Genomic DNA, 20,865 nt, shown 5'->3' on the forward strand with positions numbered 1-20,865 from the left:
ACCCCAGTACGATATTGCGAACCTATCGGTTGTCCTCATGCCACTACTCGAATGCCAAACATTTTTTCCATTCGGACCCTTCCAACAAAGTCCGAGGAAGAGAGCTATCCAGAACATAGGTCTGGTTCTCAAAATCTAGGACAATCATAAGATTTCATAGCCGATCATTTGTAGTTTGTTCCGTTAAATTTATTAGTCTCTAGAATTGCAGGGAGTGGATTCTTAGACATTTTCATCAAATGTAAACAGAAATTTAGTAGATTATTGTAATATCATATATATCAAGTTTAAGACTTGGCCTTCAGTCATTAACCCATCCCACCATTTCTTTAAAAAATCCATCACTCTCAAGTGGGATTTTTGTAAAATCATTTTCTAGTGGTCTTGGAGTCCACAAATGCAATTCTCCATGCCCTGTTTTTACGATTCACACAAAAAAAGGCTTTGTGGTAGGTAATTTATACCATTCTCATCTAATGAGATCCCCAAGTTATTTTGCCTCGCCGCTTCACGTGATCCCGAGAACTCCAAGTGAATCACGCTACTTAGCGTTAGGCCCGACCCATCAACCAAACGAATATCTCAACTGCCGCCCCCCACGACTCGTGAGATAGGGAAATAGGAGTATATTCCATTCATTCACAACAATAGTGTAGCTTTCTTTCATTCCAAGCGTGCCACAACTCATGAGATCACGAATGGGTGAAACTAGCATCCACACCACGTTGTTGTGGATGGAAGGCTTGGATTTAATCAAACCATTTGAATTTCAATCCAGTATGGGCCTAATATTTAACTTGGACCATCTAAGTGAGAGTTAAGTTTGTTGTAACCGAGACCTCATCATTATAAGATTTTGCATGCATCAGTTTTAATCATTGAGTATAAATAGATGCATTCTAAATACATCATACTCCAAATATTAAAACATGCACCACATGCAAAAACAAGCCTAGCACGCCCCTGTTGGATGATCACAAGGTCAATTCTAAGTGACCCACTAAACCCTCAGTGAGTGTATGGTCAATCTAGGGTGTGGCCCTCACTATTACAAAATAGTAACCCATTATCATTCTAATGGGTCTTCCTCTTTGTTCTTCTTCCATCATTAGCTCCGTCCAACAGGCCTAGGTCTTCCTCTCCTCAGAAGCTATTATTTATTCAAAATAAATGAACCTCATAATACTAACTACACTCATTACAACTAAAATTGCAAACCCGAATCAAAAGTTGGGGGCACTACAAAAGAAGGGAGAAAACAAGCCTTATTATTTCAAGGAAAAAAAAAAGAAAGAAGGAATCAAAACAAAGAGGTACGCAGGCCTCACCCAACATAAAGTAAACCATACATTCGACTTTGTGATCATCCCCATTGCTTATCCAATAAACAATAATTAAAATATTATATCAAATATAAATATATTATACAAATAAATACAATTCATGTATTTAACAATAGATATCCAATATCTAATTTAAAAAATATAATTAAATGCAGAAAATAATGTACTAATAATGCAATTAAAAAATGGATATCAACCATACATCCAATGTACAATTTTTTTGTTTGTTTGGAAACCATTTCCAAATTAATTGAAGGCACAATTTAATTTTCCAAAAATCCAATTTAACTAAAATTAAAAATTTTCAAATTAATAATTTCAGAAAAATTGCAGAAAATAGAAAAAATCAAAATTTTTGAAAAAAAGGGCACAAAACGGCCGAGTCGTTCAGACAGTAGACAACCGTCTACTGCAGGCCACACGCGCGCCCTGCTGGGCAGCAACGGCCGTACAACTCTATTTTTCAATTCTTTTTTGAATTTCTGTAATTAAAAATCTGAAATAAAATCATGCATTTACAGAAAATTCAATTTTCAAAAATGCATAGATATCCATAATTTAAAAGCAAAATTAATACACATTTTTTAAACATATAATCATGCTATAAAGCCATAAAATATGCTTTTCAAAAGCAAATTAAATACGTTGTTCATGCTCAATATATAATAACATGTTAATCCTAAAGCCACAACACCATACCTGGCTCTGATACCACTGAAAGAATTAGTATGGCCTGGGAAAGCGACGGAAGCGTGAAAAAAAAAATTATTTAAAACGGTTCAAAGGAGTGTTCCTTTTCAAATTCCTGGGCGTTTGGTGTTTGTCAAAAGCATAATAATCAAAATATAAACATACTAGACAAGTGGCTAGAGGATGAAACAAAACCATAGAAATAAAAATGAAACTTTACATTTTGTTTCTATAGTCGAACAACAACGTCTGTTGTTCTCTTTACGTTCTCTCGTTCACTTTAGGATCCAAATTAGAACCCCTCTAATTTGTCCATACCACACTAAGGAAGATATATAGTACTTTTTCTATTGCTTGATAGAAGAAAAAACAGGAAGAAGAACAACTCCAAACTAACACTATTGATTAGTGCTATCGGAATATTTTTATATTCTAAATTAAATTCAATTCAATATAAAACAAAACAGAGAACATTTTTTGAGAGAAAAGAGAGCAAATTTCGTGGCTTAGGTTGTTGGTTATACATGATATATGTGTAGTTTTGTATATCACATACAATTGAATTCAAAATTCAATAACTACTAAGTTTGCCTCCAAGGCTACCTATACAACCATATTCATATAACCTCTAACCATGATGAAATAACTCCTCTATCATGTTCATCATAGTGAGGAGTTTCAAGTCCTTCTTAACTTGCTCCAACCACCCTCAAATGGGCTTCGACTCCAACCACCCAACAAATGTCCATTGAACAATAATTAATTAAATTAATTTTGGCCCTACTAAGTCCAATGATTCATTTAATCCAATTAAATAAATCTAAGCACAAGTACTAATTAATTCATCCAATCAATTAATCAAGCCAAACTTGATAAATTAATCCAATTAATTTAAACGTGTTAAGCTCAAAATTAATTAATTCAATTATTAATTCTTGAGCCGCCCATCAAATGGATTATTAAATAAGTGATCCAATTCTTTATATATATTCTCCTTGAATTAATTTAATCCAATTAAATTGATTCGTTTCTTCTCGAATTAATTCCAAATTAATTCCACCAATTTCATAGTGATTTGTGTGTGAATCTTTAGATTCACCCTCAGCTAAACTTTGGCATTGTGTCCAACACAAATAATTAATTAAATTTAATTTAATTAATTATTTTTAATTAATCATTAATCATAAATGCCTGTCACCAAGGGTGGTCGTCTAGCAACTGTCTATAGCACTAGAGACTAGGTGAATGTTGACGTGAACATTTAAGCTCTCGAGTTCCATACAAGTACAGTCCTTCCGTCGACCATCTGCCGGCCTTAGTCTAGGGCATGGAATTGGGCGTTGGTTACCACCTTTGACCAAGCAACTATGTTGAATACTTAAGATGTGTTTACTCTAGTGATCGACAAAGGAAACCATATCCCATTCTACCAATCGCTATGGCCATACACTTAGAGAGTCTAAACCATCTCAAAGCGCATAGGAGATATATCCATCATTTACTGATACGGGACGGATTCTATTTTGAAATTCATTATCCTCAATACATAATCTAACTACACTGGAAAAGGCTTATAATGACCACATCAAAGACACAATCATCTCTTGTCAGATCTAAGTTATAGCCATCATATGCATGCGACTGCCATGATTCCTCAAGTCCAAGGACTAATCCTGTACTATCGGAGCCGGGAATTCAAGTCATACCGACCAAGCCTCCAAGTCTTCCATATGATGATTCCCCCGAGTCAGTTCAATCAGCTAACAACCTTGACAACTAATCCACTAAAATTGCATAGACATCCCATGTCTGCCGCCAATGGAACATGACACTCATCCAATGAATGCAATACTTAGTCCAAGTCTCTATTAGATTCTCGATGCCCAGTCTTGAGGTCCTCGACTGAGAACATTTCAGACCAACCCTCAAAAGTTGGTTTCATAGCTACCATCCAATACGCAACCCAACTACATTAGTTATTCAATTGGTTTGTGGGCATTTGTTGTGACGTTAAAACACCATTCATTGTAAATAGTAAGCACAACAAACACACGGTGCTACAGATGAATACTTACTACATTCATAGAGATTGGTAAATGTTTCCCAAAATTGACAATCCAATTGGCTTTCTGGTCACCATTTCTAACAGTCATTCCTTCCGAGACTACATTCTTTTGCAAATAACATTGAGTTCAAAATAACGTGTAGTAAATTTCGAGATTACCTTGACAATGTAGGCTTCACAAATTGAAGCCTCTGCACTAGCTTTGTTCTTCACATTTTTCTTCAACTTGTAGAGGAACTTATTGTATCGTTGCAAAATATAATGGCATGAACTAATTAGATACATATAAAGAATTAGGTAGATATTAAAAAATTCAACAATATTAATAAATACCTTTCAAAAGATACATCCATCTATATTGTACTTGACCTCCTACTTGAGTCTTATACGGCAAGTGGACCTAGAGATGCTCCATCAAATCAAACAATGCAGGGGGAAATATTTTCTCCAAATCGCATATGATCATAGCTACACTCTTCTCCAATTCATTTATTTATATATAGTGTAAATGAACTTATGGCTTGGAACAAGAGGCTCATTCTGTCAATGCACTCCAAATAAATTCTTGCAATATTTCAGTAAATGCAATCCGTATGAGTCTCTTCAGAATGAGATGACAATCATGACTCTTCATCATATGCAACTTCAATTTGTTTAAGTCAACACATCTACCAAGATTAAACGTATATCCATCTGAGAATCTCAAACATTTAATCCACTCAAATATTTTCCTTTTATAAAATTTATCCAATATATTACACAACTTTAGCCATGCTTCCCTGGTTGGTCTTTGTCCACATCAATTCTAGTCGATGACAAATGATCTCAGCATCTTTCCTTGTTTTTTTCCTTGATGTTCATTAGGGTGTTCAATACATGTCAAACACATTTTTCTCTATGTGCATGACATCAAGGTTGTGCCGAATCATGTTTGTGGTTTGATATGGTAGATCCCATCATATACTTATTTTTGCCTACTTATGTTCAGTTCCATATCTAGGAGGATAACCAAAATGGTCCTTAACAATAGATTTAAAACGGTGCATGGAATGCCATATTCTCTCCCCATATCTTTAGGTCCAGCTTCATTCTTCTCAATTTACCCTTGGGGAAAGTTTTTCTATTTCTTTATTGGATGTCCTGCTCTTAAAAACTATCAATGGAAACTAAAGTAACTTACTTTCCAACCATGTTGAACATGAAATGTGTATTATCCATGCATATTGGGTAACTCATTATCCCAACTTTACTCCAACTAGAAAACATCATAATAAGCTAAAAGTTATTAACGGTCTACATAAGTGTCGCCCTAATTATGAATTAATCTTTTTTAGATGCATCATACATTTGTGCACATACTTACTACAATTGTACCAACTCTTCAATCAAAGGTTGTGAGTATACATCAATAACTTGTTTGGGATTAGCAAGATTAGAAATACTTAATGACAGAAACATATACTCATACTTCATATAATCCAATCCAACCAAATTGAGAACCCGGAGGATGAAAACTCCCGGTTGATTGAATTGGTGATGAATTTGGAAGAGAAGGTATCTTCCTTGGAATCTGAGATTACAGTGTTGAGTCCGAAACTGGATGATTTTCGGTAGGTGATCCAAGAGATGGAAGCGATGGTAGTGCCGATATGCAGCGTGACATGGAGCAGATATCTATTCAGATTGGTTTGCTCCAACGTGCAGTGAGTAACTGCCCTGTTGTTGCTCATGATCCTATTGCTGGGCTTCGGATTCCTGAACCAAAGGCCTATGAGGTGCTCGTGATGCGAAGGAGGTCGAGAACTTCCTTTTTGACATGGAATAGTACTTCCTTGCGGCAAATGTTGAGGATGAGGCAAGGAAGGTGTTGACTACGACCATATATCTGGCGGGTGATGCCAAGCTGTGGTGGCGCACCAAATATGCGGAGATACAGGCCCATCAAGTGCGCCTTGATACCTGGGCCCTTCTTCGGGAGGCGATCCGAGAGCAGCTCTTCCCGGAGAACGTCGAGTAAAATGCCAGGCGGGAATTGCGGAAGTTGGAGCATACAGGCTCCGTGCGAAAATATGTGAAAGCTTTCTCAGTGCTGATGCTGAATATCCGAGACATGTCGGAGAAGGATAAGCTGTTCACTTTCATGGAGGGCTTGAAATCGTGGGCGCATCTTGAGCTGCAGTGCCAACGGGTGACTGATTTGAGTTCGATTATGGCAGCAGCTGAACGCTTGACAAATTTCAACCCAGAGACTTGAAGGGACAGGCAGACGATGTCTGGCCCCGTACAAAATAAGCCGGGTGGGGCAAGATCATTCAGGAGTAACTCCAACAGAGGTGGGGGAGATCAGAAGACCCACGCTCGGAGTAGCTCACAGTGCAGTTCGGGCAGGAACTAGCCCTAGGAGAATAGACAGGGGGCACCGCGGAGGAGTGGGGGATGCTTCCTATGCGATGGCCTGCATAAATATCGGGACTGCCCGCAAAAACAATTGCTGAATGGGGTGGCGACCTTTACTGACAAGGCGTCGCCTGCGAAGGTTGTGGAGCCGCAAGCATTTGCGAGTGGCGAGAATGACTCGGAGGAGAATGAGGACAACTTGGGCGCCGTCTTCCAATGGTGTAGCACATTGTCCCAGGTGGCAGCAAAGAAGGTTGTGCCACCCCTTGCTAGAAAGACTGCCCCGGCTCTTACCGCAAGTCAGTCGAAAGAAGATGCACAGCCCCGGAATCCTAGGAAGAAAGGGTTGATGTTTGTTGATGTGAAGACTCATGGCAATCCCATCTGTGCCATGATTGATACTGGAGCCTCTCACAACTACCTTACGAGTGCCAAAGTGGCGAGACTCGAGCTCGTGGTAGAGAAGGGAGTTGGGAGAGTGAAGGCGATTAACTCGACCGTGCAACCCATTGCTGGTGTGCCAAATTTGTGCTGATTAAGGCTGGTCCTTTTGAGGGCAAGACCAACCTTCTGTCATGGTGATGGATGACTTCAAGCTCATCCTCGGGCTTGAGTTTTTGTGGAACACACGTACAACGATCTTATCGCATGTTGATTCGTTGATGATGATGGGACCAAAACCTTGCATCATCCCCACATTGACCGGGCGCACAGGAGAGAAGAATCTGTCCGCCATGCAGTTTGACAATGGATTCAAGCCGAATGAGCCATCCTACTTGTGCACTCTTCGATTTGAGGAGATAGAGGAGGCGTCAGGGCCCATCCCTGGCGAAATAAGGAAGCTGCTGAGAGATTTTGAGGGCATAACACCAGATGAGCTGCATCGGAAGCTACCGCCGAAGAGAGTAGTGGATCACGAGATTGAGTTGGTGCCTGGCACGAAACCTCCCGCCAGGGCACCGTACAGGATGTTGCAACCTAAGCTTGTTGAGCTTAGGAAACAGTTGAAGGAGAGGCTGGAGAGTGGGATCATCAGACCCGCTAAATCGCCGTATGGGGCGCCGGCCCTATTTCAGAAGAAGGCCAATGGCTCCCTACGTACGTGCTGTGACTATCAGGCGCTGAATAAGATTACTGTGAAGAACAAGTATCCCATACCATTAGTGGTGGACTGCTTCGACTGTTTGAGTCGGGCGAACTATTTTACGAGGATAGACTTGAGGTCGGGCTAGTGGCAGGTCCGAATCAAGGAGGGCGATGAGGCGAAGACGACAATTGTCACGAGGTATGGAGCTTTCAAATTTTTGGTCATACCTTTCGGCCTAACGAATGCTCCCGCAACTTTCAGCACCCTGATGAACCAGGTACTCCATGGTTTCCTTGATGAATTTGTGGTGGTGTACTTGGACGACATTGTGATCTACAGTAGAACTTTAGCCCAGCACGTAGACCATTTGCGGCAGGTTCTGACGAGACTCCGCGAGCAGAAGCTATATACAATGGTATTGAAGTGTTCGTTTGCTCAGGAGACTATCAGTTTCTTGGGGCACATTGTGGAGAGAGGGCAGATTCGAATAGACCCTAAGAAAGTGCAGGCCATTAAGGAGTGGCGACCGCCAACCGATGTTCATGACTTGCACTCATTTCTCAGCTTGGCGAATTATTAACGGCGCTTTGTGAAGGGCTACTCCGAGATAGCACGGCCCTTGACGGATTTACTGAAGAAGACGGAGATTTGGAATTGGATGCCCTAATGCCAAGTGGCCTTCGACAATTTGAAGAAAGCGATGGTGACAGGTCCTGTGCTGGCCTTACCAGATATGTCGAAGTCATTCGTGGTGGAGACACACGCTTCGGACTATGCGTTAGGAGGGGTCCTAATGCAAGATGACCACCCCGTTGCCTTTGAGAGCAGGAAGCTCAAGGACGTTGGGCGGCGCTATTCGGTGCATGAGAAGGAATTGCTAGTCATAGTTCATTGCCTTAGACTATGGCAACACTATTTGTTGGGCTTTCCCTTCGTGATCAGGATGGACAATATTGTAGTAAGTCATTTCATGTCGCAGCTGAAGTTGACCAATAGGCATGCACGTTGGTAGGAGCTATTGTCAGAGTTTTACTTTGTGCTGGAGTATCGGGCTGGCTCCAATAACCATGAGGCAGACGCCCTAAGCCGTAGGGCGAGTTTGGCAAGTTTGGAGTGAATCCCCTCTCGCTCGAAGTTTCTCTCAAGAATAGAAGCAGAACATTGATATTGCTAGAAGTTTCCTGGAGAAAGCTCAGAAGCGGATGAAGAAGTATGCAGATAAAAACTGTCGCTTCCTCGAGTTCAATGCGAGAGACCTGGTGATGGTGAAGGTCCCAGAGCCGAGATTATCAAAGTCATCAAGGGAGAGAGATCCTCGGTTGATACAGAAGTATGTTGGCCCTTTATCTGTTATTAGGCATATTGGAACGGTGGCCTACAAGGTGGAGTTGCCTTCCTGGTAGAAAATTCACAACGCCTTCCATGTGAGCCAATTGAAGAAATATTCAGCAAACAAGGAGGACGACACCCGCAATCAGCCCAGTCGCCCGCAGCTTGAATTGACGAAGATTAAGGAGAAGGTGGCTGAAGCAATCCGGAATCAACGAGTGCCAAGTACTGCGAATCGCAATCACACGGAGTACTTGGTGAATGGAGGGGATGGAGTAGTGAGGAGAACACTTGGGAGCGAGTGACGAACCGAAAGGCGTTCTTACCTCTTGTCGAAGCTTACCATGCTTCCCATGTGCCGAGGACGTTGCTATCTCAGGTGGGGGAGAATGTCATGGGTCGCCCGCGCACTCGGCACCCTTGACGCACATTTCGGCCACTCAATCGTTCTACATTGCCGACCAAACAACCTTCGCCGACAGACATTGGACTTCCGCAGTCTTAGAGTTTTAGGTGTTGGTCATTTATTTTATTTTGTTATTTTGCTTTGTTTTGTTTAGATTGCTCAGGAGACGTTAGGCCTCCTGAGGTGCGTTTTTCAATCTTTTTAGTGTCTATTGCTTTCAATAGGAAAATATTTTTTAAGCCTATTATAGGGGTGGGGGGGGGGGGAAATGAGTCTAGGAAGCTTGGTTTAGTAACGTGCTAGTGTCCCCCTCAAGGCGATCCCCTTGCTTTAGCATCGTTGTCCACTGTATACGCAATTTTCAGTTTAATGCATCTACTTTCTGAAATCGCGTGTTCAATTTGCTGCCGTTGCTGTTGTCGCTATCATTATTGTGATATCTGTCGGCGTGCTTTTAGTGCCGAGCGAGTGTGTGTTGATATTGGCAGAAGTAGTCGGCGGACTGCTAGCCACAGGGTTCCCCTTTTCCTGCGCTGCGGAAGGCGCCTCGTGAGACAATGGTAGGTTCTCTGTTTGTAGCTTTTAGCATGTGGTTGTATCTCCTTCATCTCAATCACGACCTTCCACCTCGTTATCTTGTTCCCCTATTTGGAAGACTTTTTGGAAGTCTAATGTCCCAAGAAAGATTCAGGTGTTCACATGAAAATTAGGTCAAAGTGCCCTTCCGACAGGGGCGAATTTACAGAAAAGAATAATTGATGAATTGCTAGTGTTTCCTCTATGTCAATCCGAGGGAGAGGACAACAAACATGCCTTTCTTCGCTGCCCTTTTGCCCGACAAGGGTGGTGCTTATCTCATCTTCGTTGGGCCATTGTTTCTGCTTTCTCCTCTGATTCCTGTGGCTGGATTGAACGTGTGGCAACAGAATTCACGAAGAGGAACTTGAGACCTTCATCACCATCTGCTAGGCTCTTTAGTGGAACAGAAATCGAACACTCATGGTACATATCAATACACTTTCTCCAGGTGAGTTTCTGAATTTCACCCACAAATATCTCCAATCATTTCATCAGGTGAACGCGACACCAGATCGCATCGTCACTCGAGCGGCTCCTACCCGATGTTGGATAGATTAACCTTAACTATGATGGTGTGGTTTTCGCAGCATCAACGGAGATAGGGTTAGGTGTTATCGCAAGAGTTTCAAATGGTGCTCGTGTGGGTGGAAAATGATGCGACTAAAGCGAGAAATGGAGCCTGAATTGGTGGTGGCGCTTGCTGCCCGAGAGGCTATTTCTTTACCTCACAAACCGGGTTGTAAGATAATTATCCTTGAAGGAGACTGTGCAAATCTTCATCTTAAACTCTCGTCGTCCCAAGAAGATTGTTCTGGTGTTGGCACGGTCACTAGAGACATCAAATATCTAGTCATAGACTTTGAATGTTGTGTTTTCTCGGTTGTTCGTAGATCTAGCAACAAAGTTGCTCACTCTTTGGCTACGAATGCTTCTAGTGTTGAATGTGGGGATCTTGTTTTTCCCCCTTCATCATTGATGCATCAAAAAGACTAAAAAAATATGCATTAAGTTGTTGTAATTAATTGATCAGAAAGACTAAAAAACATTACTATCATGTAAAATTTACTTATTGTACATAAAAAAGACGATCATATTAGTTACTTAAACATATTTAATTAATATATTTTTTTCAGTATTTAATAGGGTAAATTACAACAATCGATTTGGCGTAATTACGAGTACCCCCTTGTTGTTTGAAAACTTACTAATACCGCCCTAATTTTAACGGCCGTCTAACAATTAACTCAATCGGTTAGATTTTCATCCATTTTTATAGTGAACTGACCAAAATTTAGTTGTAGATCAAAAATTATAATTTTTTTTATTTTTTTAAAAAATATTTTTTCATGGACTAAGTGTATAATTTTTTTTATAATTTATAAAACTTTCATCCATTCTGTTCAATTTTTTATACGTTTTTAATTTTTTTTTAAAAAAAAATACTACGGTAAGGGCAAAGTTGACAATTTCATACCTTCATTCAAGAATTATATAATTTTATCAAACATCAAGGGCTATTTGTAATTATACCAAATTTTAGGAGAAGTCATTGTAATTTATCCTATTTAATATCCTGAGTGGTAATATTTGGGAAACCAATATCTAACTAACATATACCTCTAAATTTTATTGTACTTCAACTTTTAATTTTCCTTTTACAATAAGCACTTTTCTAAAGAAAGCGGCTGCTGACACTTCCTTAGTATATTTATTTGCTCATCCACCTAACTCTCCAACACATAATATTTTAAATGTATTCTACTTATTTGTGTGTTCCCATTTTCAGATCCCAACCCACTAACAAAATTATACAAATAAGAGTTTCACGTTGAACGAATACCCACGTCAATTTTGAAAGGTATAATTACACTAAATTTTTTTAAAATTTCATATAATTACACGTATTTTTTTTATAATTTCCTTATATATAGTACTATTGAAATTTATTTATATCTAATAAATAAATTTTCTTATTAATTCAAATTAATCAAATTTGTTTATATTAATAAAAAAATCGAAAAATATTTATATCTATTTTTAATTTTATTGCACAAATAAATTGTTTTATCATACATCTTCGTGCTAATGCATGTGAGAGTATATCTTCATCGTTATAAGAGAACTTTAATTAGAAAAAAATTATTTGGCATTTTATAAATCAATTGATGGTAAATATCAATTTTTTTGTTAATATCAACATATTAGCTAATTTTAAATAATGGAGACTTGTTAGACAGAAATAAATTTTAGTAGTGTTAAATATAATTTCTCAAATTATAAAAAATATATATGTAATTATACTAAATTTCAGAAGAGATAACCGCAATTATACCATTTGGAAATTTCCTCGAGGAAATTATTTAATAATCTACAGAAAAAGAAAATTACAAGAATAGGGTAAGTTTGAAAAAATTGAAAAGGTAGGCAGCACCCTGATTCAAAATTATCATATTCTTGTAATTTTCTTTTTGTTTGCATTATTAAAATAATTTCCCCAATTTCATGGTCAACTTGCCATCTACTTTTCTGTAATTTCCTCCAACAATCTTGTTATAATTCTCCATCAGGATTTTCATAAGTTCCAAACGAATATTTTCAGTATAAGTTTTTCATTTTTCAGTTCTTGTTCCATTCACCATTTCCATGGCAGAAAACCCGCCGGCCGCCGGCGTGCTCGAGCGCTGCGATATCCGGCCGTCGGCGAACACTACGTCGGAGCTAACTCTCTCCCTTCTCCACTTCGACATAACATGGCTATACTTCCACCCAGTCCACCGTCTCCTATTCTTCGATTTCCCTTGTTCCAAGACCGAGTTCCTTGAAACCGTCGTCCCGAAATTGAAAGAATCTCTGCACGAAACTCTCAATCATTTCCTCCCACTCGCCGGAAACATCATCCATCCTCTCAACTCCGGCAGACCCTTTTCACGATTCGAAGACGGAGACTCTGTTACACTCACCATTGCTGAGTGTGACAAGGACTTCGACTACCTCACCGGAAACCACCCCCGTGTGGCTGACGAGTTCTATGCTTGCGTCCCTCAGCTGCCGCCGGCGAAACATACTCCAGACGTCGTCATATTACCTGTCTTAGCTCTCCAAATCACTCTATTTCCAGACCGCGGTGTGTGTTTGGGTATCACCAACCACCACGGTATCGGCGACGCCAGCTCCATCGTCCGATTCATCAAAGCCTGGGCCTCTGTCAACAGATCCAGCGGCGATTCTAAGCTGATAGACGACAAATTGCTCCCATTTTACGACAGAACCTCCGTCGAGGACCCGGAGGGATTAGATTCCATTTACTGGAACTTGATCAAGCAATCCCGCGCCGTCGAATCTCCGCCAATCTCATTCCCTCTCAACAAAATCCGCGGGACTTTCATTCTTAGGAAAGACGATGTGCAGAAGCTGAAGCACTTCGTCCTGGAGAGAAGGCCCGAGATGCACATCACGGCTTTCATAGTCACCTGCGCGCTGGTCTGGGTTTGCCTGGTTAAAGTAGATGGGGCGACGGAGACGCTGGCGGACGACGAGCCCGAGTACTTTTGCTTCGCCGCCGACTGCCGCGGACGGCTGAGCCCTCCGCTGCCGGCGGCGTATTTCGGGAACTGTTTGGGGTTTGTGAAGGCGGAATCAACCCACGGATTGTTGAAAGGAAACGACGGGTTCTTATTCGCGGCTCAGTCCGTTGGGGAAGCTATACACAAGACTGTGAACAACGAGAAGGGAATCCTTGACGGGGCGGAGAATTGGCCGCGCCAATTCGGAAAACTGATCGGAAAACGCCTGTTTGGGGTGGCGGGGTCGCCGAGATTCGATCTCTACGACGTCGATTACGGCTGGGGAAGGCCGATTAAGTTCGAATCAGCTTCGATTGACGCTGATACGTCGATGTCCTTGTGTAAATCCAGGGATTTTGAAGGGGGTTTGGAGATTGGTTTGTCCAGACCGAAAGAGATATTGGATGCCTTTGCAGCCATCTTTACTGAAGCACTTCGAAATCTGTGATTCCGTAATTTCAGGCAGTTTTGTCCTAACTGTTGCAGGATCTATGGAGGCTTTTGAGGTTGCAAAATCTATGCATATTCCTCCTAATCCAAAATTTTCTTGCCAAGCGAGGGATCTTAGTGCCTAAAATTCTTCGATTCCGTTTTTATGTTCGTACACATATTGTATGGATGATTTAAATTTTTATTAGTTTTCATCAAATTTATAGAGAAAGTTCATTTTTTATTTCGATTGAGAGCAATTTCGAGATTATTTAGCTACATTCCAACCATTCTCGATTTTGCTATGTGTTCGATGAGGTTTGAAGAAAACTTTTTATTTTTTTATTTTTCCTAATTTCTTAATAAAACATTTATTTCATACTTTTCAGTTATAAATATATAAATTATTAATGCCATACATAAATATTTTATTTAATTGTAATTGATTTAATATTACATTAAATTAGTAATATTATATGTATATATATATATAGCACACAAATAACAAATGGAGAATTAACTTCATTATTATAAATCAAGTTATCGAATGTTGGCATGTTGGGAGCGATGAAAGAAATAACTGATTAGCCTTTCTAATATAGACATATTTTTTTCTTTTCCAAAAATAATTAAGAAAAACTCATAGTAATCATTTGAGCCAGCCATTTTGAAATTGAACCAGTGACCTCATCGCACATACGGGTCCAATCAATTGGGAGAAAATCAATAGATACCTATTCAAGACCGATTTATCCTTTTTAAACGGAGTATACAAAATTATCGATTTTAATCTTAGACAAAAAATCGATATTGAGGCCTGGATCACGATCGATCCTAATAGGAATTAAAATACTCAGATTCGTAGTAATATTTCTCAAATAATTCCGAAAAAAGTATCAGTACAATCAAGATATCTTATAACACATAGTTAAAACAACAATTATTATTATTTAGCTTTAATAGCAAATAATAACATAAAATTCATAATTATACTACATAAAAATACATTATTTTGACTGATAGAAATAACACAAGATTAAAATGTGTTAATTCGAACTAAAAAGGTAAAGATAATAGTTTTAAAATTTTATTTTTGTGATTATTTTATACATTTATTTAGTGTTATACTATAGCATTTCCATAAGGTTTCCAAGAAGGTTCTAATATTCATTAATTTGAAACATGTATTAGAAGCGGAATTTTAATACATAATTGTACGGTGCAATGTTTTAAAATCCAATTCGAATCGTCGGAATCGCTGATCGAGCTATAAAATAGATCAGGCAAAAGGCAAAAATTAGTGGGAACAAAAAACTGTATTATTTTAAGCAGACCGACCAACTCGATGATTCGACCGTCAAACCGACCAATCCAGTCCTAGGTCATGCGAACCGGTTGGGTCTCGTATTTTAGTTAATTTCTTCCCCTTTCTTTTTATAATTTAAATAATTAGAATAATTAGTGTGTTAAGTCATTAACGTTGGACGCTTATTAGCTTTTTATTATTTTGAAACTTGTATTTTTGGGTGTGGCGTGATTTTTATTATTTGAATTTCTTGTACTTTTATGCTACATTTGTTGTATTAGGCTATTACATATCTATTTTATGTTACTTAATTCTAAGAATATATTATTAAAAATATTAATTGCAAAGAGAAAAATATTTAAAAGATAAAATTTTTAAGTACATTTATATTATTTATCTATTCAAGTTATTTTTATTTATTTTTTGATTCGATCACGATTGAACTAACGATTGAACAAGTAACCCATAATCCACTGAATTTACCGTTTTAATAATCGATCTAGGTTTTAAAACACTGTTATGGAGGTCCACTTTTAATTACTAGTGAATTTAATTATAATTTTTAATTTAAAAAATAAAAATGTCAATGTAGAAGAGTATCATAGAGAATCCCCACCATATTTTCAGAGCAAAGCCAATTCACAAATACTTAGACAAGGGACCCACAGCAAGAGGCAATATCCAAAGCCTTGACAATAACAGTAGATGTAGGGATATCAGTGTCACCCACAGCGAGTAGGGATGGATGGCCAGCACGGAGCTTACAAATTAAGCTTGAGAAGTCCCCTTCAAGTTGGATGGATGGCCTCCCTCTTCGAATTGCAAATTGAATCGCATCCCTGGCTGCTTACGCTTCAGCCAACTCGCCATCCCCGCCCGAGCCAATCGCCAAGACAGCCAGCCCACACACCTGCCTAACGCATCCCGCGCAGCTACCCCAACACCTAACTCCTTCCCCTGCTGAAAAGTAGCCCCGTCAAAATTAACTTTGATGTAGTGTGATGGAGGCGCCTGCCAGTGAGCGGGAGTATGAGAGGAAATCTGGCCCTATGACGCAGTAGATTGGGAGAAAAAGGAGGCTAGAAAGTTGGAAACGAAACAAGTAACCTAATTTGGGGCTAAGCTCTCACCCTCCATTAAGCGACTATTTCTCACCAAATAGCCCAACAAAAACACAACAAGAGAGCCAAATCCCCTGCTTCCAAATGGCGAGAAACATATTGCAACCAAGGGAGAACGCCCTGACCAATACTGAGAGGGAGCCTCGTATGAAAAGGAGAGAGAAAAGATACCTGCCGAGCAAAAGGGTAGAAAGCTAACACGTGCATAGCATCCTCCCTTTCCTCCTGACAGACTGAGCAAACCTCTTGTACACCTGGGATCATGCGACTAAGATTCAAACTCATTGGCAGCCATTCGAACAAGAATGCCAAATGAAGACCTTCACCTTATTAGGGAGTTTGAGCTGCCACACTATGTGCCACTAGGACATTTCCTCCTCCTTGAGGGAGCTAGAACAAGGGCGACCGTTTACGCTGTATGAATTTGTGGGGCCACATTGGTGGAATAAAAAAAGAGATTCCTATATCGAGCAATTTGGCGTAAAACGATCTGAACTATTAAGTATAGACGCCAAAACCAAGATGGGAGCCGACACCAAATTTCATGCCCTAAACTAAGGCCGAAAAACGGTAGATGGAAGGAGCATACCCATATGGACTTGATAGCCTAAGTCTCTAGTGCCATTGACCATTGTTAGATGGTCACCCATGGTGACCTGTTTTCTTGATCAAGGGATCATCGAAAATTACTAATTAAAATGATTTAATTAACAATAGTGTTTGACACTAGTCCAAGTCTAAATGAGAGATGATCCTAAAGAATCACACACAAATCACTGAGAAGGGACGATGAATTTTTTGGAAATTAATTCCATAAATAATTGGATTATTTATAAATGAGAGAGATCCATTGGATGGAGGAGCCTAAGGATAAATTGATAGGATTGATTTATATTGGGCTTACCCTTATTATTTAATAAGTTGAACTTATTAATTAATAAAGACTTATTGGGGTCATGTATTTAATTCGACTAAATATATGATAGGCTTAATTAGGTGTATTTTAATTAAATTGAATTTAATTAAAATTAGTTGGCCTTTGTATTTAATCCTAATAAAATCGGCCAAACACCCCCTAAATTAAGTACATTGGATAATTGTAGGGAAGGAAATAATTGACTAGCAATTCTCACTTTTGGAAAGTGCTATGTTGGTGATTCTTTATTTGGAATAAAGAATATATTGCCTTATAGATAATGGAATAAACTTAGATACATTCTAGTACATTCATACAAGGTATATATATATAATCTAATTAGTTATTTGAAATAATTAATTATTACACAACACAAATATTCTCCTACCCTAGAACAACTCCAATCGGCCGCCCCCTTTCTCTCAAAACACTCTTTGTGAGTTTTCTCCCTTATTCTCTTCTAGCAAAGGGAATTAAGGAATCCCTATTTTTCGGTGTGTTGTGGACGTGTCTTTAAAGGACTTCTACGTTGGAGTCTCGCATGCATAAATCAACAAAAGGAGGTTCGAAGGAAATCAAACAAGAGGTAATCTTTGATTTATGTTTCTTGTACTCCTCGATTTTAATTTCACCAAAAGCCCCATTGTTTTATTGTTTATTAATTAACTACATAGAATGCCCCGTGTTAGAATAGGTGACCAAAAAGCCAATTGGATTGGCGATTTTGAGAACCATTTAGCACTCTTTATGAATGTGATATTATCTTGATGAATGTAATAAGCATTCATTTGTGGAACCATGTGTATGTTGAGCTTACTATTTACATTGAATGGTGTTTTAATGTCGCAACAAATGCTCACAGATCAATTGGATAACCAATGTTGTTGGATGCGCATTGCATGGCAGCTATGAAACCAACTTCTTAGGGTTGGTCTAAAACGTTCCAAGTTGAAGACCTCAAGACTAGGCATCGAGAGTTCGATAGAGACTTGCACTAAGTATTGCATTCATTGAATGAGTACCGTGTTTCTTCGGCGACAATAATGGGATGTCTATGTAATTTTAGTGGATTAGTTGACAAGGTTGTTAAGTGATTGAACTGACTCATGGGAATCGTTATATGGAAGTCTTGGAGGCTTGGTCTATATGACTTGATTTCCCAGCTTCGGAAATATAGAATTAGTCCTTGGGCTTGAGGAATCATGGCAGTCGCATGTATATGATGGCTATATCTTGGATCTGGCGAGAGATGACTGTATCGTCGATGTGGTCATTATATGTCTTGTCCAGTGTAGTCGGAGTATGTAGTAAGCATGGTGGATTACAAGATAGAATTCGTCCCTATCAGTATATGATGGATATATCTCCTATACGCTCTGAGATGGTTGAGACTATCAAAGTTTATGGCCATAGCGATTGGTTGACTAGGACATAGTTCTTTTGTCGATCAATAGAGTAAATGCATCTCAAGTATTCAACATAGTTGCCTGGTCCAGGATGAGAACCGACACCTAATTTTATACCCTAGACTAAGGCCGGAAGATGGTTGACGGAAGGACCATACTTCTGTGGAACTCGAGAGTCTAAATGTTCACGCCAATATTCACCTAGTCTCTAGTACCATGGACCATTGTTAGATGGCCACCCATGGTGACGAGTGTTTTCGAATAATGGTTAGTTAAAAATAATTAACTAAATTAAATTTAATTAATTATTTGTGTTGTACACAATGCCAAAGTCTAGCTTAGGGTGAACCTAAAGAGTCACACACAAGTCATTAAGGAATTGGTGGAATTAATTTGGAATTAATTCTACAAGAAAAAATTAATTTAATTGGATTAAATTAATTCAAGGAGAATATAATAATGATTGGATCATTTATTCAATAATCCATTTGATGAATGACTCAAGAATTAATTAATTGGCCTAATTAATTTTGGGCTTAAATTAATTGAATTAATTTATTAAGTATGGCTGAATTAATTGATTGGATCAATTAATTAGTATTTGAACTTAAATTTATTTAATTGGATTAACTAAATCTTTGAAACTTGTTCGGCTAAAATTAATTTAATTAATTATTATCCAATGGACTTTGATTGGACTTGATTTAATTTGATTAAATCAAACCCGGTGAATACTTGAAGTCCAAGCCCATTTGAGGGAGGTTGGAGAAAGTTAAGAAGGAGTTGAAACTCCTCACCATGATGAACATGATGGAGTGGTTATTTCATCATGGTCGGAGGTTGCATATGTGTGTGCATTGTGCCCTTGGTGGCAAACTTGGTAGTTATTGAATTTTGAATTAATTATATATAATATACAAAACTACACACATATCCAACACAATCATAACATGAAATTTGCTCTCTTTTCTCTCCAAAGATGTTCTTCTTTTTGTTCTATATTTTATTGCATTCAAGTTAGAACATAGAACAATCCGAAAGCACTAAACAATAGTGTTAGTTTGGAGTTATTTTTTTTCTTATTCTTTGTTCCATCTAGCAATAGAATAAAAATTATATCTATTCCTTAGTGTGGTGTGGACAAATTAGAGGGGTTCTAGTTTAGATCTTAAAGTGAACGGGAGAACGTAAAGGGAACAACGCACGTTGCTGATCAACTATAGAAACAAAAAGGTAAAGTTTCATGTTTTGTTTCTATGCTTTTTGTTTCATTCTCTTGCCACTTGTCTAGCATGTTTATACATTTATTATTATGCTTTTGACAAACACCAAACGCCTGGAAATTTCAAAGGGAACACTCCTTTGAACTGTTTTAAATAATTTTTATATTTCACGCTCTTGCCGCGTTCCCAAGCCATACCCATTTTTTCACCCAGAAACTCCAAGGGTACACCCCTTGGAACCATGGTCTTATTGTGTTAGATTTTTAATTTATGTATTTTAATCACCGCTTCCACTTGTGCATTCCAGTGACCGATCCACTGGTACCTTTCAAGTGGTTTCAGAGCCCGGTTTAATGTGGGTCTGATAACTCGCGAATTATCACGATTTTATAGTGATTTAATCTTCCTTTTTAAGTCAAAACATTCCTAATCATGTGATTTTATTGCATATTCAGCAAAAGGGAAGATATGAGATAAAGATGGCAAAAATCAAGCTAAAACCAGAATTGAACGCATTAAAAAGAAAAATGGAGATTACAAGGCAATTTCTGCGGGATTGACTCAATGTGCCCACGCTTAGTGATTTGGTCAACATGGATGAAGAAAGGAAAGGAGTGATTTCCGTAAGAGAATAAAAAGGAATGATGTGCTTAGATTTGGAAAGGATTCCTTAACACATGTTATTTGTGATTTATTTACCTTTTTAGAATTAATTATGTACTTATCTCCCGCGTCTAGATTCGTAGGACACCTTTATTATAAATAGGGGGTCTCTTCATTTGAAGGTTGTTCGTTGTTCGTTGAAACTCGATAGAATACTTTATTTTCAATAGCTTATTTCATCCTCTCTATTTTAGTTTTAATTTATAACCGGAGTTAATGGAATTCCACTTTTTAGTGTATTCTTCCATTAATATGTCCGGCTAAATTTTTTATTTTCTGGTTAAGGTATGGTGATTGATTGATTCGTAATATGATGTGAGATCTAATTTGCTCCTTTTACAC

At 38.5% G+C, this 20,865-nt stretch overlaps 1 protein-coding gene and 1 long non-coding RNA gene across 3 annotated transcripts; one reads left to right on the forward strand and one right to left on the reverse strand.

The window, feature by feature from the left end:
* Nucleotides 1–12,421: 12,421 nt before the first annotated feature.
* LOC105162667 (phenolic glucoside malonyltransferase 1) lies at nt 12,422–14,132 on the forward strand. The gene has a single exon (XM_011080752.3). The coding sequence runs from the start codon at nt 12,540–12,542 to the stop codon at nt 13,905–13,907; it is 1,368 nt and encodes a 455-aa protein (XP_011079054.1). The 5' UTR covers nt 12,422–12,539; the 3' UTR covers nt 13,908–14,132.
* Nucleotides 14,133–15,796: 1,664 nt separating this feature from the next.
* Nucleotides 15,797–16,976, reverse strand: LOC148784370 (uncharacterized). 2 transcript variants are annotated; one of them, XR_016063763.1, is made up of 2 exons: nt 16,487–16,976; nt 15,797–16,154 (listed from the first exon to the last, which is right to left on the reverse strand). It is a non-coding gene; the product is annotated as an uncharacterized LOC148784370 (long non-coding RNA). The 2 variants fall into 2 exon arrangements; XR_016063762.1 differs by having other exon boundaries at nt 15,797–16,205.
* Between the last annotated feature and the right edge of the window lie 3,889 nt (nt 16,977–20,865).

The sequence above is a fragment of the Sesamum indicum genome, linkage group LG13 (assembly GCF_026168435.1).
Source record: "Sesamum indicum cultivar Baizhima isolate 11 linkage group LG13, ASM2616843v1, whole genome shotgun sequence".
Classification (NCBI taxonomy): Eukaryota; Viridiplantae; Streptophyta; class Magnoliopsida; order Lamiales; family Pedaliaceae; genus Sesamum; species Sesamum indicum.